Source organism: Labrus mixtus, chromosome 11 (assembly GCF_963584025.1).
Source record: "Labrus mixtus chromosome 11, fLabMix1.1, whole genome shotgun sequence".
NCBI lineage: Eukaryota > Metazoa > Chordata > Actinopteri > Labriformes > Labridae > Labrus > Labrus mixtus.
The window spans coordinates 1,444,228-1,467,261 of record NC_083622.1 but is presented as its reverse complement, the minus strand read 5'-3'; the positions used below and the strand labels follow the sequence as shown (position 1 = coordinate 1,467,261).

The window sequence follows — 23,034 nt, the reverse complement described above, 5'->3', positions numbered from 1 at the left end:
ATCGAGGTACACTCACTACATCATCAGATACAACACCATCGAGGTACACTCACTACATCATCAGATACAACACCATCGAGGTACACTCACTACATCATCAGATACAACACCATCGAGGTACACTCACTACATCATCAGATACAACACCATCAAGGTACACTCACTACATCATCAGATACAACACCATCGAGGTACACTCACTACATCATCAGATACAACACCATCGAGGTACACTCACTACATCATCAGATACAACACCATCAAGGTACACTCACTACATCATCAGATACAACACCATCGAGGTACACTCACTACATCATCAGATACAACACCATCAAGGTACACTCACTACATCAGATACAACACCATCGAGGTACACTCACTACATCATCAGATACAACACCATCAAGGTACACTCACTTCATCATCAGATACAACACCATCAAGGTACACTCACTACATCATCAGATACAACACCATCAAGGTACACTCACTACATCATCAGATACAACACCATCGAGGTACACTCACTACATCATCATCAGATACAACACCATCGAGGTACACTCACTACATCATCATCAGATACAACACCATCGAGGTACACTCACTACATCATCATCAGATACAACACCATCGAGGTACACTCACTACATCATCATCAGATACAACACCATCAAGGTACACTCACTTCAAGGCAAGGCAAGTTTATTTATGTCGCACATTTCAACAACAAGGCAATTGAAAGTGCTTCACACAAGACATCAAAAGCATCATGACAGAGGAAAGAAAAGAAACATTAAAATAGAAAATTTAAAGAATCACTGAAATTGTTAAATCTGACAATATGTTCAAATAAAAATAATTCAAATGAAATTAATTGAAATAAATAAAGTAAAAATATAAAGAGTTAAACGTTACAGTGCAGAGTTAAAGTTTGAAATCTTATTAAAGCTGTTTAATGGAAGGCAGCTGTAAACAGGTGAGTCTTCAACCTCCATTTAAAAGAGAGTTTCAGCAGACCTGCAGTTTTCTTCATCAGATACAACACATGTTGATCACATAGTTGGCGACAACCGCCTGATGTGTGAAATGTAAACAACATTTTGGTAAATGGTAACGTCTTCCTGCCCCTTTAATTGTAAGACTTCTGCTTGTTACCTGTGTTATCATCTCAAGTATTACTTTTACTATCACTCCTTTAAACGTCTTCATTACCAGTGTGTTCAATGTTTTGTGATTTTAAGGTCCTGTTTCAATTTTTGGGTGTTGTGGGATAATGGGAACAATATGGGGGTGTGTACATGTGAGTCTTTGTGTGTAAGCTGAATGTGTTTCTGTCACTTGTTTTGTTTTTCATGTTTTGGTTTGGACCAATTTTAAATCGAGGGGAGGAGTTATCCATCAATAAATTTACTGAATGTGAGACTGAATAACAGCTACAAAAGGTGGTGAAGTTACGGCTGGCTTTGTTTACCAAGTACAAGTTTACATGCTTATTAAGATATTCTCGACCTCTCGACGTAGGGACGATCCTGATCCAAACCCTTTTTTTTTTTTTTTTACTCAGTTTTTGAGTTTTTACGTGTTATACAGCACAACAAAAAGGAAAAAAAGGACAGACTTACACATGAGAAACAAAAACAGTACAGGAATGCATGCTAAAAAAACAAAACAAAAACAAAACAGGCAAGGTCAAACAGTCACATTTTTGCATTATTACATCAAAACAGAAGGAGTCAGGTTCAGGAGTTAGTTCATTCCAGTCTGTACCCGTTTCTTTAGTGCATTCTTTCGTAAGGTCAATCTGCGTCCTCATATATCCAAAGATAGTTCCTCTTGTATATCCATGCAGTTCCTTTATCAGTGTTTAGGCGGTCTGATCCAAACCCCTTTAACCAATCATGTGTCTTTTCCCTCCTCGTCTGAAGACTTTCAATGAAAGCTTCAACTCTCAGCGAACTGAAGGAGACATCCTCAGCATCGTGTCCAAGGCCGAGGAGTTTGAGCAGCTGAAGGTGAGAGATGATGTTTATAAACACCATGATTTATGTTTAAGGTCTTCATTTAAAAAATCTGCTAATTACTTAAAACGCTTTCCATGAAGGTTCTCCCCTCAGGTTGTTGTGAAAACGTTCTTATACTGAAAGCTCACTGATGCCTCACCGGTTTGTAAACACGCTGTGGATGTGTGTCTGCAGGTTCGCGATGAGGAGATGGAGGAGTTGGAGCAGCTGCTGTGTAACTACTGCGAGCTGCCGGCTGCAGGCGGCGTGGAGAACAGCTACGGGAAGATCAACGTTCTGCTTCAGACGTACATCAGCAGGGGAGAGGTGGACAGCTTCTCCCTCATCTCAGACCTGTCCTATGTGGCTCAGGTGAGGACGAGAAGGAGCAGGACACACTCGATTGATGACATTTAAACTCACAAACTTCAGAACAACACAAACTAACTAACTGAAAGTCAAATTATTGTTTTTTTCCAATGCAGCTCACTGACTTAGAAGAAAAAGATGTTTGACAATGTTTTGAATATAAAAAGGCGTCCTCTCTTTTACAACAAGCTCTCTCTCTGTCGGGATCCTTTCTGTGATGTTTTCAGAGACTTAGACATCCCAACATAAAATTTCCAATTTTTTTAATCATTAAAGGCAGGGTTGGTCATTTCCTCCAGATCCACTTTTTCAGATTTTGGTTGAAAGGTCCTGACAGAAATTAATAACTCATGTTCTCTGAAAAAGGAACAAAGAAAATCCGTCATCTGTATCAGTTTGTAAGTCTGTAAAAACTTCGACCAATGTCTGCCACGAGGTACCAATCTGATGAACCAATCTGACGCCTCCCTGTCTCCCTGCTCGCTCTCTACCTCTTGCGTGCTCTAGCCCACACTCAAAGCTCGTCACCGATGACTTTAGGAGTTTGTACTGTGAGTTTACTGACCGCTGAATGAGACATGAGACGACGTAGTTTCTACACAATGCAAGAGATGAGCTGAGGTCCACGTCTGCAGCAACGGCGCTCGTGCATGTAAGTGAGGGGGCGTGGCTTAAGAGGGAGCACAGAGGGGAGGGGGTGCAGACGGAGCACTGAGGGAATGCTACTTTCAACATCAAACTAGTTTTAGAAAATTACCAACCCTGTCTTTAAATCTCCATTTAAACCCAAAATTATATGTCAATGAGGTGTGTAGGTTCCCCTTAAACAGGATCTTCTTTCCATGAGTCAGTCACCCCCCCCCCCCCCAGACTTCAGACTGTGTCCACACACTCCTCTCAGTCTCACCCGGCTTTCCAACAGACCACAGATTTCTTTAGTCCTGAGTGTGTTCAGCAGACATTCAGATCAGATTCACACCTGACCAAATCAATCGCAGGCTGACCAGACTTGAGCAGTCTATCAGCGAGCTACACAACCACCTGACCTCTCCTCCAGAACTAAAGCGGGTGATCCATCAGTGCACAGCTGGGGCCAACCTGGACGTCTGAACCCCGGACAGACCTCCTCCTGATCACACATGATTAATCACCATCATGCAGCGTGATGATCCATACAGCTGCTGCTGCGGGGGGGGGGGGGGGGGGGGCTCCTGCTCCAGCACACATGTGTTTCACTTGTTTCATTCCTACTTCTCAAGTCTTGAGAAGGGGAAACTAATCCGTCCACAAATGCAGCAGTTCATCTACTTTTTCACTTCCCCACAGAACGCCGCTCGGATCGTCAGGGCCCTGTTCGAGATCGCCCTGAGGAAGAAATGGCCGGCCATGACGTACCGCCTGCTGACGCTCTGTAAGGTGATCGATAAGAGGCTGTGGGGCTTCTCCCACCCGCTCCGTCAGTTCTCCAACCTGAGCCACGTCGTGCTGAACCGCCTGGAGGAGAAGAAGCTCACTGTGGACAAACTCAAAGAAATGAGGAAGGATGAGATCGGTAAAAACAAAAACTGAATCACAACTCTAATGCTGCATACACTGACGAGCCATAACAGTACCACCACCCAACTTTATGAATCCAATACAGCAGCTCTACCATGAATTCTACTTTTATAACCTTTTCTATAGTATCAGTTTTTGTTGTCATAGCTTGTCATTAACATTTCTTCGACCCCATTAAAATCATTCTGATGAGGATTCTAACTTCACTGTTGCCATGGATGCTAAATTAAATGCTCAGATTATGACATGCGTGCACATGCATCAAACATTTAATCACACTAAAACTGTTTAGACATGTGCATCTACCAGAAATACTGTAGCACGAAAAGAAGAAGAAGCTGTTCCTGGTGTTTTAACTTCTCTGTTCTTTTCTACCTGAAGTACGTGTTTCAGTCCATAGGCATGTGTCTTTTTTAATTTTTTATTAGGTGCAATAGAGTGACAAACTGGTGACATATACAGAACAAATGAGGCACAAAAAACACAAACAGACAAGGTCAGGACAACAACTCCAAAACACAGTAAAAAAAACAAAACAAAAAAGACAGCAAAATACTAAGACATCAATAGACACACATCAGACTACAACCAGCAAATACATTACAAAACTATACGAAATACATAAGAAAGGCTAACAGGAAGTGAAAGAAGCGATAGAGAAAGAGAGAAGGGGAGGGAGAGAAGGTGCTTTGTAAGGGGGGACTTGAGAGGTAGAAGAGAGTTGAGGAGTAGACATGTGTCTAAAGTTTGTCTCCATGGTGAGATCCAGTTTAGATCCAGTTTAGATCCAGTTTAGATCCAGTTTTCAAAATGGACGTACATCGTGTACTCACTGCAATCGATGATTCTTCTGCTTTTCTTCCAATTAATCTGAAAGCTCAGCAGTGGTCTACATCATTGTGCTGCAGTCGATAAAAACAGTGAGATCGATGAAGGACATGCAGTTAAAAGAGAGGCAGACATGCAAAAATAGATCTACCCGAGGCCACATGTAGGCGGCTATTTTTGAAAACAGAGGTTTTCCTCCTCAGGTTAAAGAAAGAATCCCGTCCACACACGCTAAGTTCTGACATGCAACAGCTTTCTCTGCATTCATCTGCAATTAGCATTTCATTTTAAAGTTGTCCCACCATCCCAAAGTCCGACCAGGTCACCTCCAAAACCGTCGATGTTGGCGGCAGGTTTTTTCCCGTCACAGTGTTGTAATAACCAGCAGTGACCTCCGTCGTCCAATCAGGCGTCTCTGCTCGTCGACATAGTGGGACAGTAACTGTGTGTGTGTGTGTGTGTGTGTGTGTGTATGTGCGTGTAAAAAGTCCAGTTAGCATCGTTAGCTAATGTTGAGTGTTAATTGAAGGTGTTTTGTTCCCAGGTCACATGCTGCATCATGTCAACATCGGACTGTCAGTCAAACAGTGTGTCCACCAGATCCCCTCCATTACCATGGAGGCCAGCATCCAGCCAATCACACGCACCGTCCTGCGTGTACGCCTTATCATCACACCGGACTTTCGATGGAACGACCAGGTAAACAGTGAGGAGGACGTGTGCCTCTCTTTAGGTTTCATATCGTTCTTGTGATTTTCTCAGAGACAGTCACCTCATTTGTATTTGTTTGTTCAGCCCCTCACATGAAAATATATACATTTATTATCTTCTGGATCACAAAGATGTTTTGACATGTTACACAGCAGGTACAGATTTGAATGTATTCGTTTTGATTGGTGCAACACATCAGTTGAGACGCCATCTGTCAGATCACCAGCGACAATTCCAATGATCCGCAGGTCGTTAGAAGATTTACCATCATTCAAGATTCAAAAACTTTATTGTCTATCACATTGTGACAGAAAATTACCTTTTGTTGAGGCTCAACATGAAAACATACAAACATTCACACTAACACTCACATTAGGTCATAAATAGCTAAAAGTACCCTGAATAGGTAAAAACACATGTGCACAGCATTTAAAAAACATTGCTTATCTAGTCTTTTATTTAGATTTATCATCATGGAGTAGAATAAATATACTGCGATTAATACCCATGCAGACTGTCAGTGAAAAGAAGGCAGCGTTTACGTCGTGCGTGTAGGCTCCAACAAATCAAATCAGTCTTTTGAAATATATTTTAAAACAAGTTTTTTACAAACCATGACACAGAACGGGGTTGGAAAGTGTTGATACTTCTTCATGTATGTTTACCTTGTTTCAAAGGATGCTTCTAATTCTCTCTGTTTCATCTCAGCGTGTCTGCGTTTATCATGCAGCTATCAGCTGCTGGCTGTGTGTGACATGAATCAGTCAGCCTGTTGTAAGCTGCCAAACAAACTCCATTACAGAGCGCTGTTTGGTCCAAACACTGAAGATACAGTCCCTGAACACAGACTGCTTGTTTATTAGTTTGTCTGACTCGTGCAGCCAGTGCACGGATACACACACACACACATCCGCTAAATGATCAGCGTGTGTGTATGTTACATGTTCAACACTATCTCAGCTCATTCGAGAAAAAGCATTCAAGCAAACTTATTGACAGATATTTCTATTTGTTGTTTGTAAAGTTGAAGTCCCTGATGATGAGAGGTAACAAATGATGCAGCTTTTCATATTTCAGTCTGTTGTTCTTTGTTTTTAGAAAAAAGGGAGGTCAGGTTCTTCTGACTGCTTGTATCATTATTCTTGTAGTTATAGCAATGAGTATTCAGTGGATAATACTGAGGATTCATGGTGATGCATTTACATTTAAAATGCACAGTTTGAGTCATGGCTAGCTGAGGAGTAGAAAAGTTGTATGATTTAAAAAAAGCGTCTGGTTTCTCTTAAAGTAACTTGGTACAAACGGCCCCCCTCTGCAGCGAGGTTTAGCCCGTCTTCTCCGTCCAGTTTCTCAGTTAAGAGGCTGAGCTGACCGGCACCTCCTGTTGGTTAAAATACCCTGACTATTAACCCTCAGTCCCTCGTACAACCCCACCTAGAAAATCCAGAACTGTCCCTTTAAAATGTTTTAACAAACATTTTTCTTTATTGCTCTGATATTGAATCTTTTTAAATTCCACTTTGAGTAACGACACAAAAAATGTGACAAAATGCATCAAAGACTTCTTCACTGAACCCCTCCTGTAGTTTCACTCACTGCACAACTATAGAATAAAAAACTTTATTGTCATTGCACAGATGGACGACGCATCAGACAACAAGAACAACAGTTAGTAACAAAATAAAATGTCTCTTTACAAAGAACAACAGTTTTATCATCATCCCAGTCCTAGTCTGAGACACAGCTCAGATCCTGGATGACACGTGGAGGGGCTGGTTCCAACAGACCCGTAGCCCCTCACAGACCTCACACAGGGTCCTCCGGAAGCCGCTCCACACATTAACGCCAACAGCTCTTACTTCTTACCAACACAAACACTTCAGTCACGTTTTCACAGCGTGCAGACGAGAAGCTGCTCCTCCATCTGTCCTCGGGAGCCAGGACTCCTGCAGACCTCGCCAGCATGTCCCACCTCAGCGGACGGACGGACGGACGGGCCAGAAGGGGGATCATGGGAAGCTTAGTCGGCAGTCTGTAATGCAATCTGAGAGGAACAGGAAGCTCATTGTAGCGGAGCTGAATATTAAGATGAATGTTTGTGTCCGATTAGCGATGCATGCTCCAATCATGGGAGAGTGGTAATGGAAGACTCTGTGGCTTAGCTCTGATCCGGCTGCCGAGCCGGGACACATGTAGCGACACATGAGACGCCTCCCTGATGGCACCCAGGAAGCAGACCACACTGACACAACACCCTACATGTCCTGCTGTGACTCTGGGAGGATTGTTCATTGTTCTTTATGCAGACATTAAACCTTCAGTGGGTTTTTAAAGCTGATATGTTCTGAGTTGTGTTACTAATATTTATCTGTTTTGTCTGAATAGTTTTCAGCTTTAATATCCCTCAACTTTTACCACCCTAATTCAACACAACATATACAAACATTATTATATATTTAATCTTTACTGTGTTTGTTATTATGGTCTGAGCATTAACCGTCCTCTGGCACAAAGTGCAAAGAAAGATTTGTTTTGTTTAGATAATTACTATCATCTTTTTTTCTGCTAACCAGGGACATATTTGAGGGGAACACATCGTCAGGACTGATTAAAAAAGTGTCTTAGTTGTAGAGCGATTGGTGAAGATGCCATCTTACTAACGCCTGGGTTTGGATAGAGTTGCCTTGTTTTCCATGGATTCTGACGGGATCATTGCCGTCATCTTCAAGACCGTTTTATATTTCATCTGTTTTGGATTTTTGGAAAGTATTTTTCCTCGAGGAACTAATGTTTGATGTCTTAAAAATGCACTTACACTTAAAATAAAATCACAGCTGCCCCCCAGAAATATGAAATAGTCAAAGCCACCACATTTAAAATGAAACTTGAATTTGATGTAAAATCTGTCGACTCTTTAAAATCTGTTGTTCCTCTCCCTGTAACTGTCAGTGATGAGAAAGTCTTACTGAAATGTTGTGTGTGTGTCCCCCCGATTCAGGTCCATGGGTCAGTGGGTGAGCCGTGGTGGTTGTGGGTGGAGGACCCCATCAACGACCACATCTATCACTCTGAGCACCTCCTCCTGCAGAAGAAGCAGGTCGGTAGATTCATTCAGATCTGACTTCTGAATGTCTTTCTTGAAGAGGGGACTGATGTGTGTTACCTGTACCTTTATCCATACACCCCTCCCCCCCCCCCCCCCCCTTCAGGTGGTGACAGGAGAGCCTCAGAACATCGTGTTCACCATCCCCATCTTCGAGCCGCTGCCCTCTCAGTACTACATCAAGGCCGTGTCCGACCGCTGGCTGGGGGCCGAGGCCGTCTGCATCATTAACTTCCAGAACCTCATCCTGCCCGAGAGACACCCCCCACACACAGGTACACACACACACACACAGGTACACACACCCCCCACACACAGGTACACACACACAGGGACACACACACACACACAGGTACACACACCCCCCACACACAGGTACACACACACACAGGTACACACACCCCCCACACACAGGTACACACACACACACACAGGGACACACACACACACACAGGTACACACACCCCCCACACACAGGTACACACACACACACACAGGTACACACACCCCCCACACACAGGTACACACACACACACACAGGTACACACACACAGGTACACACACCCCCCACACACAGGTACACACACACACAGGTGGACACACACACACACACAGGTACACACACACACAGGTACACACACCCCCCACACACAGGTACACACACACACAGGTACACACACCCCCCACACACAGGTACACACACACACAGGTACACACACCCCCCACACACAGGTACACACACACACAGGTACACACACCCCCCACACACAGGTACACACACACACACAGGTACACACACCCCCCACACACAGGTACACACACACACAGGTACACACACCCCCCACACACAGGTACACACACACACAGGTACACACACCCCCCACACACAGGTACACACACACACAGGTACACACACCCCCCACACACAGGTACACACACACACACAGGTACACACACCCCCCACACACAGGTACACACACACACACACAGGTACACACACCCCCCACACACAGGTACACACACCCCCCACACACAGGTACACACACACACAGGTACACACACCCTCCACACACAGGTACACACACACACACAGGTACACACACACCCCACACACAGGTACACACACCCCCCACACACAGGTACACACACACACACAGGTACACACACCCCCCACACACAGGTACACACACACACACAGGTACACACACACCCCCCACACACAGGTACACACACACACACAGGTACACACCCCCCCCACACACAGGTACACACACACACACAGGGACACACACCCCCCACACACAGGTACACACACACACACAGGGACACACACCCCCCACACACAGGTACACACACACACACACAGGTACACACACACAGGTACACACACCCCCCACACACAGGTACACACACACACACACAGGTACACACACCCCCCACACACAGGTACACACACACAGGTACACACACCCCCCACACACAGGTACACACACACACACACAGGTACACACATCCCCCACACACAGGTACACACACACACACAGGTACACACACCCCCCACACACAGGTACACACACACAGGGACACACACCCCCCACACACAGGTACACACACACACACAGGTACACACACCCCCCACACACAGGTACACACACACACACACACACACACAGGTACACACAACCCCCACACAGGTACACACACACACACACACAGGTACACACACACACACACACACACACACACACACACACACACACACACAGGTACACACACACAGACACACAGGTACACACACACACACACACACACTCACAGGTACACACACTCAGACACACAGGTACACACACACACACACACTCAGACACACACAAAATCTTTAAGGGCTTTCACACTTGAAGAAAACTCCTGATATTTCCAGGAGCAAGTCCGAGTGAGCTGATGTGTGAACGCAGCAGGATATAATCAGGAGAATTCATCTCGAGCTTTATTTATTTGCTTGTAATAAGATGTTTATCCGGTCAGATGAATTTGCAAAGATTTGAGTTTTTTAAGTCTGTTCGCCTGTGACAGAGCTACCAACAGCTGAGGACTGTTCGACGTTGTTGAATATCTCCAGCTGTTGGGTTCCAGATGCTGCAGATCATTGCTAAGAATCCAGAATCCTACACTTCCTTCTATACTCGTTTCAGCTTTAGTAGAAACTTGCGGATCATTTCAGGAGAAGTGTGAAGGATTTAGTGACCTCCAGGCAGCAAGTTTGCAGATTGCAACTAAGTGACAAACCTTCCCATCAACATCCCCTCTGAAGCGTTCAGGAAAACTCGCAGGAAAACGGGAAAGGCCTCCAGCCTCCGGCTGTTGGTTCGTCTTATTAAGGACCTGCTCCCTCTGTGGATATTTAGGACTTATTTGAGTGCATAGAAACATAAAGATGACCAGATGAAATGTTAGAATCGAAGTATTTAGAGTTGTAATATCTACCAAACCAACTTGTACTGTAGATTTTATTTGAATGAGTCACCACTGAGGCGTCAAGTGGAACTCTTCTACCTTAAAATAGTCAGCACAGTAACTTTCAACAGGGAGAATGGCGTCTCTCTCATGCCCACAGCGCGCCCCGATCGCCCTTTAACTGCACTATGGAACTTCTAGTGTGCCGCAGTCATCTTGCAAGAAGTGTGTACGTCTTTACAGCACTAGTTCACACAGCAGCCTTCAGCTACAAAGCAGCCAGTTATCCTGTCTCTGTACTGTTTGAAACAACGACTGAGGGGAAGAGGAAGAGGACGGATGAAGCTAAGAAGAGAAAAAGAGAGAGAGTGATTGAGTGAGCAAGAAGCAGTGTTCATCCCTCCAGATATTATTCAGAACAGATCTAGACGTTGGGCTGTATTGTTAGCGGTGTCATCTTTGTCTCATGTTTAGCAGCTTTACCGGCTGCAGGAAGTCGTCTAACCCGAGTTATGTCCCAAGTTTTGATACAAATAAATCAATAAATCCACCTTATGCTAAAAAGTTGACTCTTTCCAGCGACTAACTCCAGAACACAGACGTTATTACTGCCACACTTTGCTCAATTCACTATCATTAAAATGCTTGTAAGGTTTAACTTGTGTGCAAAATTCCCTGAAAAGAAAAAAGTTCACATCCTGAAGTCATCAATTCATTTACTTGTCTTTGTTTGATTTTCAAGATGAAAGCCATGATCCAAAAAAATTCAAAGGAACACGTCTTAAAAACACAATCAGATATTGGACTATTTGTTGATAAAACCAGGACTAAACAACAACACATGTTGAACTTGATTCAATCATTGGAGTGTGGAAGTGATGACATTGACTCAAAGAAGTGCTGATGTGTAATTTATCCATGAATAGTAGTGAGGATGTCAGTGTGATTGATGAGGCAGAAACCTTGTCTGTTACTCAAATCTGATCCGGGCACAAACAAAGGAAACTTTCTCTTAACAACACAACTTTAACTCATCATCGTGGTGGCTGTTTGGAAGCTGCATGGAGACGTTTAAATCCTGACTGGACTGAAGAACAAAAGAACCGAATCCCTCCAGAACCAAATCACTGCAGTTATCAGGAAGTAAACCCACAGAGGCGATCACATGACACACTGTCTGAGTACCATCTCCAGCATCTTCAGGTTGTTGTGCAGCTAGTGTCCGGGATGTTAAGACGCTTCAGACCAATCAGAACATTGAACTCTTTGGCAAATCCATCAGAGTGTGATCTTCCAAGAACTGGAGCTTCAGATGTTTGGGTTTATGATGGTAACTTTAGAGTCTTAACATATGGAGAACGACGATCTCTGTAGCTGTTGGCTTACGTCTGAACAAGCCTCTGGTGGAAACAAGTGAAGCCAGACCAGACCACAAACTGATATTAGATATGAACCAGGACTTCCTTTTTCTGTCTGCCGGTCTTCTTTGACAATGGGAAGATTAAGTTTAGGAAGAGAGATGACGTCTGCAGCTTTATAAGCAGATTTCTGTTTACAGAGATTCAAAAGAATCTAAGTCTGTGTTCGATGACAGCAGGCCGGTTCCAGGATCGCGTTTCATCCTCATAGTCGACCTTATTTACTCTTCACATGGAACGTTTTCTTTAAAACAAACTGAAGCCTCCAAATGCAAACGCTCAATCTCTCTAATGACTAACTTGAGATAAAATTTGTATCTATTGGACAAACAATAAATAACTATTCTTTTAATCTTTAACTTTCTAATTTGGGGAAAATAAGTATAACAATATATTTATAAAAATAAAACCTGAAAGCAAGAACAGAATGTTTTATCTGATTTTTTTGGGATTCTCAAGAGAAGTGATCAGAAAAGGTGCCTTATTTCTATTTAATTTCTTTATTTTTATAGGGGGGCTTATAAAGATTAACCTAAAGAAAAGCCAAGCTAGCAGCTGTCTTCATGAGAACATATTTAATATTCACGTTATTCAATAATCCAAATTCATGCAAACGTAGTTAAATACTAGTTGGTGGTCACAACAGCCGCTAAGAGGTCAGCCCAAGCGGCAAAATGAAACCGATGTGGAAGAGCAAAATCCTGCAGCTCCTCAAGTGTCCACTAGAGGCTGGCTGCAGAAGCACAGGAAGTCACATACACACCCATTCTAAAAAGTCTGTTTTTACAGCAGAGATTAACATGTTTACAGCCTGGTTCAAAAAAACAAATAGGTGTGATTAGCTCATGTCTGGATGGACACACACTGTACGGGGGGTGAATGTTTTGATGACTCATCAGTTTTGATTTGATGAAGGATAAGAGTTATTCACAATAAGGCGTGTAGCTGACCTGATTGACAGGTGGGCGCGGTGTAACGGTTTGTCAGGAGGTTTAAAACCCGCCTCAGCTCCAGCTCTCAGCCTGTCGTTAGGTTGACTGAAAGTTAGACTGAGACAGCATTTCCAGCATGGAGACCGCCATCGATGGGACTCCAGCGCCCCCTGCAGGAACAGACGGGGGACGACACTCAGGCTTCACAGTCTGTGGGTTAACCTATTGTCCTGACATGTTCCACACACCTTATAATCCTTCTCCTCCTCTCAGAGCTGCTGGACCTGCAGCCGCTGCCTGTGACCGCTCTGGGTAACCGGGAGTACGAGAGCCTCTACAAGTTCACTCACTTCAACCCCATCCAGACGCAGATCTTCCACACGCTGTATCACACGGACACTAACGTCCTGCTCGGGGCCCCGACAGGCTCCGGGAAAACCATCGCAGCAGAGATGGCCATGTTCAGGGTCTTCAACAAGTACCCGACTGCTAAGGTTTGACGCTCTCTGACTCCATCTGTGTTGATGTTGAATGAACGAGCACATTAAAGAATCACTCACATGTTGCTGTCTTTACTGTTAGTAAGCGTTGTCACTTAGTGGTGCTCAAACAAGAAGCTCACTTGATGCTAATATACTCGACCTTAACACAAAATAAATAATATAAATGAACTCTAAAAAGTCTGACATTTCTGGATGACATTCTATTCATCACTGAAGATGATCTGAGGGTAATCCTTTGGGCTCAGGTTGTTGGTTTAAGATGAATATTCTTTCAATTGTCTGTTTTTTTTTTGTTTTGTTTTTTTATTGTTTGCACGTTATAGATCTTCCTCAACTTCAAATGAGTTGCAGATCTGTTGCTGCAACAATCGCTAATGCGTTTTTTTCTGAGCGTCTTCTTTTCAGTTGTTTCCAATGAGTAGAGAAAAATAGCTAGAAATAGAAATGTACACATAAAAGTGTAGCTAGTAGAAGAAAAAATATATATATTATGCGTTCTTATGTTGTTTGTTTAAAGGCTTTATATGTGATTTTTTGATCCAGCAGATGTCGCCCTTGAGCACCAGCATGAAACCAAAACAACTCGCGCTGCATTGTTGTGTTAGCATGCTAATGCTAGCAATCTTTATTATGCTCGTGTCTTCACACTGCATGTAAATTTACCTGAAATGAGCGTGATCTAGAAACACAGTTAAGCAGTGAGTACAGTATGTTATTCTTCTTTTCTCTAGTCCCTCAATTAAACAACTTTTATACACGAGGGGAGGAGTCAGCCGGCCGTCCTGGCGATGTAAACAAAGTGAAGATAGGACTCCGAAAACATCACAGACAGTGGGACTCGGGTGTTACACCCATTGTAGACAGTCATGACTCAGAGTTATTTTCAGAGGAGATACTTGATTTATATTATATTTAAGAGAAGCCTTTAAATGATTAGCACAGATGTACATCATCATGTGAGCAATGCAATGATGCATTCAATGAGTAACCCTTGTGACCTTTATGTGATGAAATGACTGTTTCTGTCTGCACACCGTTAAGAAGAGAAACTTGTCGATGTTTCTCTTCTGAATCGTTTGTGTTTGTCGTTGGTTTAGGTGGTGTACATCGCCCCCCTGAAGGCCCTGGTCAGAGAGAGGATCGAGGACTGGAAGGTCAGGATTGAGCAGAAATTGGGGAGGAAGTAAGTGAAGACAGAGGCCGTGGGCGGTTTGTATTAACAGGTCTGCTGCTTGTTAGCTTGAGCTGCTGTTACACATAAAGTGGACAGGCGTAAAAAAGTTTTATTTTATGACTTATGTGTAGGGGAGGTAATAAGTAGCATAAGGTCAGAAGGGGGGTCAAACCTGGGCAAAATTTTGGTTTTTACCTCGTCGTAACAGTCAGAAAAATAATATTTATTCAAGTCTCATTTTGAGCGATATGTTAATGTTTGGCTCAAATGTTTTATTTCCCTGTCTGACTTTATTTAAACCGTCTTAACCTGGTTAACAAAATTGTAAAGTGTCATCAAAATGTTGGACATGACGGGGGGACAAACAGCACAGCAGAAGAGTGATAGAAACAGAAACAGGAAACAGGCCGGCATGCTTATTCTCATGTGCGTTTGTTCTGTGCAGAGTTGTGGAGCTGACGGGTGACGTGACTCCAGACATGAGAGCCATAGCTCAGGCCGACCTCATCGTCACCACACCTGAGAAATGGGACGGAGTGAGCAGAAGCTGGCAGAACCGAAGCTACGTCCAGAAAGTAGCCATCCTCATCATCGATGAAATCCACCTGCTGGGTTAGTCAAGAGTCCCCGACTGAAATGATAAAGTGACATTAAGGAAACATGCTATGTTGAAGTGCTGGCTTCTCTGACAACAATGCAGCAGCCAGTATGTCCTCCTTCTAACTTTAGATTCTGCTCCTGAATGCTCTGGATTTGTTTGGACCAGAGAAGGTAGACGGTTTTAAGAAACCCCCCCCACACAGGCCGTTTTAGACGCCCCTCTGTTTGCCAGATATGAGAGCAGTTATCAGGTCAACAGGTGTTGCAGCGATGGAAGCGGGCAAGAGAAGTGGTTCAGATAGAAGTGATTGTACCCGACCTAAAAAGCCTCTGCATGTTTCTAATAAGCTCCACGAGCAGAAACGTGCTCAAACTAGGATCAATATTGGAGATGCTTTTGAAAAATGGAGAGAGGTTAGAACACAGAAAGGTTTACAGACCCATGCAGAGCTGGATAAACACTGAAGCTTCAGAGTCCACCACATGGCAACCTGCTCGAGCATGGACTCTAGAGAGGAGGGGGAGGGGGGAGACAGATCTCTATGATGTTTAGAATTTAGACTGCAGTACCCATTTTAAACACTAGGAGTCAGAGTTACATACTGCTCCTTTATAATGAGTTCAGACTGAGTGGGATGAAGATTTTTTCTCATCAACATCTCGCCTTCTAATGGAAAAATATTTGTTTAGGAACATTTATTGTCATATTTTAGTGAATATAATGAAGACTGACAGAATGAACTGTTTCTCTGTGTGTGTCTGAAGGTGAGGACAGGGGTCCGGTGTTGGAAGTCATCGTGTCCAGGACCAACTTCATCTCGTCTCACACCTCTAAGACCGTCAGAGTGGTCGGCCTGTCCACGGCTCTGGCCAACGCTCGAGACCTCGCCGACTGGCTGGGAATCAAACAGGTCAGAAATCCATCATGGCCCCAAAACACAAATCACACACACTGGTTTTATTCTTAGACTGTGAATACCAGAACATGGCTCAGAGTTACTTTCTGTGTCTGATATCTGCTGTACTCTCATCTTCTTAAGCTCTCTTTTTTCAGGATCATCCCGACAGAAACCATACTCTTTGTCTCGCTCTGTGTTTTCGTACGCTTCACTTGTTGCTTTTTCTTCATTTCCGATCGATTGAATATAATAACAGTAATTAAGATAACCCGATACATTTGACCTTGACTGGTTGTGTACTATGTGGCATGGTCGTTGCAAAGAGGAACATTTTAGCTCTCTGGAAAAATTAAGATCAATCTTTGTCCCCTCAGCGATTGAAGCCCTAAACAAGCTTCCATGCTGACTGGCCCCTTCTTTGCTTTGTGTTTTCTACCTGCTGTTATACGTTTTCTTCATGTGTACCAACCAATCAAAGCTGTGACAACAAATTTCCCCCCAGGGGACAATAAAGTATTGTATTGTAAACTGGGCTGCTGACATCCAGAAATACACCTGAAAGCCATCGGGATAATTCTGCAGCTCCTCTATCGACAGGTGAAACTGTCCTCTATCGACAGGTGAAACTGTCCTCTATCGACAGGTGAAACTCTCCTTTATCAACAGGGGAAACTCTCCTTTATCAACAGGTGAAACTCTCCTTTATCAACAGGTGAAACTCTCCTTTATCAACAGGTGAAACTCTCCTTTATCGACCTGTGAAAATCTCCTTTATCGACAGGTGAAACTCTCCTTTATCAACAGGGGAAACTCTCCTTTATCAACAGGTGAAACTCTCCTTTATCAACAGGGGAAACTCTCCTTTATCAACAGGTGAAACTCTCCTTTCAGGTGGAACTCTCCTTTATCGACCGGTGAAACTCTCCTTTATCAACAGGTGAAACTCTCCTTTCAGGTGGAACTCTCCTTTATCGACCGGTGAAACTCTCCTTTACCGACAGGTGAAACTCTCCTTTATCGACATGTGAAACTCTCCTTTACCGACAGGTGAAACTCTCCTTTATCAACAGGTGAAACTCTCCTTTATCAACAGGTGAAACTCTCCTTTCAGGTGGAACTCTCCTTTATCAACAGGTGAAACTCTCCTTTATCAACAGGTGAAACTCTCCTTTCAGGTGGAACTCTCCTTTATCGACCGGTGAAACTCTCCTTTACCGACAGATGAAACTCTCCTTTATCGACATGTGAAACTCTCCTTTACCGACAGGTGAAACTCTCCTTTATCAACAGGTGAAACTCTCCTTTCAGGTGGAACTCTCCTTTATCGACATGTGAAACTCTCCTTTATAGACCGGTGAAAATCTCTTTTATCGACATGTGAAACTCTCCTTTTAGGTGAAACTCTCCTTTATCGACATGTGAAACTCTCCTGTATCAACAGGTGAAACTCTCCTTTATCAACCGGTGAAACTCTCCTTCATCGACAGGTGAAACTCTCCTTTATCGACAGATGAAACTCTCCTTTATCGACATGTGAAACTCTCCTGTATCAACAGGTGAAACTCTCCTTTATCAACCGGTGAAACTCTCCTTCATCGACAGGTGAAACTCTCCTTTATCGACAGATGAAACTCTCCTTTATCGACAGGTGAAACTCTCCTTTATCAACAGGTGAAACTCTCCTTTATCAACAGGTGAAACTCTCCTTTATCAACAGATGAAACTCTCCTTTATCAACAGGTGAAACTCTCCTTTCAGGTGAAACTCTCCTTTATCGACAGGTGAAACTCTCCTTTATCGACAGGTGAAACTCTCCTTTCAGGTGGAACTCTCCTTTATCGACAGGTGAAACTCTCCTCACTCTTGTCATGTTTCGAGATCCAGTGATGGACCCCGTGTTTTCTTTTGTCAAGGGGAATTGAACCAAAAAATCATCTCGATCAGTGCGTGATGAGGATGAGACATTTCAGTGGGCAAGGTTTCTGTGCGTAAAGTCTTAAGACCAACAAGACACAAAGCAACCTTTAAACAATTGTTCTGATTTCTGTACTAACTGTATTGTTCGGTTTCCTACAGGAGCATTCTTTGTTGCTGTTCTTGTTTGTATTTTATTTTTCTGGCTCTCTCGTTGATAAATGTCCGGATCATCTTTAAGACATTTTTTTTGGCTAGAAACGGTTAATGTTCACAAACTGCATCATGTCACATTATCACACTGTAAACAGAGCACACACACAGTCCAGCAGCAGTTCAGCGACACTAGTCGTCGACTTCATGGAGCTTCATGCTGCCAGCTGCTCACATTAAATCTCCCCCCCCCCCCCCCCTTTCATCCCTTTCTCTTTGTCAAAGGTGGGTTTGTTTAACTTCCGCCCGTCTGTTCGCCCCGTGCCGCTGGAAGTTCACATCAATGGTTTCCCAGGACAACACTACTGCCCCCGCATGGCCAGCATGAACAAGCCCACCTTCCAAGGTAACATCAAAAATAAACAAAACCAAACACAAACTTTAAGCTTATTTCAGGCCCAATAAGGGCTCCTCCCTCTAGTTGAGCCATCGGTGATGAGTACAAGTCCCCCCCCCCTCTCTTTGTCCCCTCATGGCTATCCTGTCAGAATTACAATCTACGCCTGTTAGGGACAAAAACAAGACATGGCTGCTTGTTGAATAAATTAAAAACTGAAATAAGTTTTTTTTTAGTGAGTTACTCAAATAGAATAATCATTTCACAGCAGGATAAAACGGCTAACTTTGTGAACTTCTTCTTCCAGCGATACGCAGCCACTCTCCTGCCAAGCCGGTGCTCATATTTGTTTCATCTCGACGGCAAACTCGACTGACGGCCCTGGACCTCATCGCTTACCTGGCCACCGAGGACAACCCCAAACAGTGGCTGCACCAGGATGAGAGAGAGGTACGCTTGTCTTCTTTCACCCTCCCTCCCTCCCTCCTCTTACTGGATCGAGCAGACGTCCCACTCCTCCCTCTAAGTGCAGGTTTAAGTGTCATTACAGATGGAAAAGCCTGTGTCATCCTCCGTTATATTGTCTGTGCAAGCCGTAGGATCAGTTCAAGATGGGAGCAAACGACTCCTCTGGGTTCATGTTTGAGAAGTATGCTGATATTGTTATAACACCGGGAGATCAGGAGCTGATGGCGCGCTGAACTTACCGTGACACACACACCTTTAAAAACAGAGAGGGGAGCGTCTGTTAGCACAATTCTGACTAATCTATATGAAACTGTATTTAGGTTAAGGAGCTTTTCTGCTCGCAAGCTTCAGATGGAAAACTATCCGATCTGTTGTGATCTTGCTTTTAAAAATGACAGGAATCAACTTCAAAATTGGAGCTTAATATGTGAATAAACGTCGTCACAATTTCAAATTCTTTGATACTTTTAAATACCATGTGCTTTTAAACGATACAATCTTCATTATTTTGACATTCGATAGAACCGAAGCTTATGTAAACGAACACATCAACAGTCATATATTTTACCGATTCACTTCAGTTTGGATCTGATATCGATATATTTACACAGATAACGGTATTGGATCGAAACTGAAAAATAGATACTGATTCCAACATTTTTTTCAAACCATAATTAATAGTGTTGTGATATCATGTGTTAGGAAACACAGCATTGCATTTCTTATTGATAGAGAAACATCATAATAATAACAAATAAAAACGCATACATATTAAAACTATTCTGAAGAAATGTTTCTGAACTTTGTTCTGTCTTCACATACAGACAGGAAGCAGCAACAACACTTCTTACAGTTCAGTCTGAACGTCTTCAAAGTGAGACTGTACCAGCTGAGAAGGATAAGGAGATTAGATCAGATCGGTACCATCTCTAATATTTTTAACCAAAGGATGCACCGAGAAAAGAGAGAGAGAGAGAGAGAGAGCAGCGGTGATTGATTGACGTACAGTAGAGAGGGAGACAACAACGTAGTGATACAGAAATAAGAGGTGATTGTTTGACGCTCTAAAGAAGTTTAAACACATCGACACCTGAAATCACATCATATATTGAACTTTAAAGGGTTCTAGTTTTCCAGTCATACATGTAAAGCCTGTTCAGAGTCCTTGATGACACCTTGTCCTCAGTGTAAATATGTACCATCTGACAGTGTAGGCCGTGTTTCTATACGTGTGTGCAGAGCTTCCCCTCCTCTGTGTGTGTTCCTCTGATATATGCTGCTGCCTGCTGCTTCTCTGCGCTGGCCCGTGTAGCAGCTCAGCGCCCTGCTGTTTGACTGACAGGCCTCTGGCGCAGGCTGCTTAACTCTCACCGGGGGTCAGCCACCGCCACAAATCCCCTCTTCCACCTGACAGCTCTTTCTTCCCTCTGCTGCTGCCCCAAACCCCCTGACTGTTTCTCCCAGGGATCACATTTCACCTCTCCGTTTTCCTTCCTCTGACGTTTTATGACCTCAGAGATTTTTTTTCTTCAGTTGATTGGTTAGAAGATTTGAAACATAAGTGACATTTTTAATCAACATTTTAAATGACACACATGCACTGTGAGTTTTTTTTCAGGCACAAATCAAATCAGCCCAGTCCATTTTACAAGTTTTGACAGATAACGGCAGGTCTCAATGAGGGCGGGGCAATTAATCCAGTTAAATCCAGTTTTCTTCCTGATAAAAGATAATCGAGATGTAACGATTATCGAGCCGATTATTGTGTGTGTGTGTGTGTGTGTGTGTGTGTGTGTGTGTGTGTGTGTGTGTGTGTGTGTGTGTGTGTGTGTGTGTGTGTGTGTGTGTGTGTGTGTGTGTGTGTGTGTGTGTGGTGTGTGGTGTGTGGTGTGTGTGTGTCTGTCTGTGGGTGTGTGTCTGTGTGTGTCTTTGTCCGGTGTGTCTGTGTCTGTGTGTGTGTGTGTGTGTGTGTGTGTGTGTGTGTGTGTGTGTGTGTCTTTGTCCGGTGTGTGTGTGTCTGTGTGTCTGTCTGTGTGTGTGTGTGTGTCTGTGTGTCTGTCTGTGTGTGTGTGTGTGTGTGTCTGTGTGTGTGTGTGTGTCTGTGTCTCTGTGTCTGTGTGTGTGTCTGTGTGTGTGTGTGTGTGTGTGTGTGTGTCTGTGTGTGTGTGTGTGTCTGTGTGTGTCTGTGTGTGTGTGTCTGTCTGTGTGTGTGTGTGTGTGTGTGTGTGTGTCTGTGTGTGTGTGTGTGTCTGTGTGTGTGTGTCTGTGTGTGTGTGTGTGTGTGTGTCTGTGTGTCTGTGTGTCTCTGTGTGTATGTGGTGTGTGGTGTGTGTGTGTGTGTGTGTGTCTGTGTGTGTAAGCACACTTCTAAAGATTTTGTTTCAGGACATAACAAGTCAAATGTTTGTTTAAATAAAATGTTTGCTTCAGTAGATATTTGTCAGTCTCATGAAACAGGATCTCTCTCGGTCATTCGTCTGTCGTCTTGTTTCCTGCAGATAGAGGCGATCATCGCCACAGTGAGGGATTCTAACCTGAAGCTGACGCTCGCCTTCGGGATCGGGATGCACCACGCTGGTCTGCACGAGAGGGACAGAAAGACTGTGGAGGAGCTGTTTGTCAACTGTAAGATCCAGGTACGAGCTCAGCCTCTACACCTCACCTGTGAGAAGAAGAGTTCTGAACACTTTGTCTAAATGTCAAATCTGTCTCTGCAGAGTTTTCATGATTTCAGAGTTTTTAATAAATCATGATGATTCCTAAACCACTCTGTCATCCAGTAATGTCACATCATACTGGTAAGTTTGTGTCTCCTTCCTCAGGTGTTGATAGCCACCAGCACTCTGGCCTGGGGGGTGAACTTCCCCGCTCACCTCGTGGTTGTCAAGGGAACCGAATACTTTGACGGCAAATCTCGACGCTACGTTGACTATCCCATCACAGGTACACCACAGACTCTAAATCAAATTTCTATCAAACGAACAGAATCTAAGCCCGTGGTTCCCCCTCGTCATAGACTAATATACATGTTTAAGCCCCCCCCAAAACCGCCACCCCTCCCCGTACACATCCACACACAAACACACATCCTCATACACTTTAACACATCATCAGACACATCCTTTGCTAAAAAAAAAAGATACTTCGAGTTAAAGCCCGGTCAGAATGAAAATGCTTCATGGGAACTTGCCTTGTGTGTGTGTGTGTGTGTGTGTGTGTGCGTGTGCAGACGTTCTGCAGATGATGGGGCGAGCAGGTCGGCCTCAGTTTGACGATCAGGGCAAAGCGGTCATCCTCGTCCACGACATCAAGAAGGATTTCTACAAGAAGTTCCTCTACGAGCCGTTCCCGGTCGAGTCCAGGTAACACTTCTTTTCCTTTCCTCGTTGGACAAACTCTAAATACATTACATCTCTCTCATCACATGACTTTATGTTTCACAGGACACAATAAATCTGGAGGTACACTTGCTCTTAAACCTTGTGCTCAACCTGCTGCATCATGAGACTACTTGTATGTAAACTTGAACATGCACTAAGTGTGTTACT

The 23,034-nt window shown here is 43.8% G+C and overlaps 1 protein-coding gene across 4 annotated transcripts in view; it reads left to right on the top strand.

Moving 5' to 3' along the window:
* The window catches only part of ascc3 (activating signal cointegrator 1 complex subunit 3), a 138,468-nt gene that overhangs the window by 93,673 nt on the left and 21,761 nt on the right, over positions 1 to 23,034 (top strand). For all 4 annotated transcript variants that reach the window (XM_061049534.1, XM_061049537.1, XM_061049536.1 and 1 more), the window contains exons 19-33: positions 1,932 to 2,018; positions 2,202 to 2,378; positions 3,702 to 3,927; positions 5,305 to 5,459; positions 8,470 to 8,568; positions 8,681 to 8,849; positions 13,652 to 13,872; positions 14,979 to 15,064; positions 15,501 to 15,667; positions 16,421 to 16,566; positions 18,907 to 19,027; positions 19,326 to 19,468; positions 21,985 to 22,122; positions 22,309 to 22,429; positions 22,716 to 22,848. In XM_061049534.1, the coding sequence (XP_060905517.1) occupies positions 1,932 to 2,018; positions 2,202 to 2,378; positions 3,702 to 3,927; positions 5,305 to 5,459; positions 8,470 to 8,568; positions 8,681 to 8,849; positions 13,652 to 13,872; positions 14,979 to 15,064; positions 15,501 to 15,667; positions 16,421 to 16,566; positions 18,907 to 19,027; positions 19,326 to 19,468; positions 21,985 to 22,122; positions 22,309 to 22,429; positions 22,716 to 22,848 (2,189 nt within the window). The remainder of the gene's footprint in view (positions 1 to 1,931; positions 2,019 to 2,201; positions 2,379 to 3,701; positions 3,928 to 5,304; positions 5,460 to 8,469; positions 8,569 to 8,680; positions 8,850 to 13,651; positions 13,873 to 14,978; positions 15,065 to 15,500; positions 15,668 to 16,420; positions 16,567 to 18,906; positions 19,028 to 19,325; positions 19,469 to 21,984; positions 22,123 to 22,308; positions 22,430 to 22,715; positions 22,849 to 23,034) is intronic.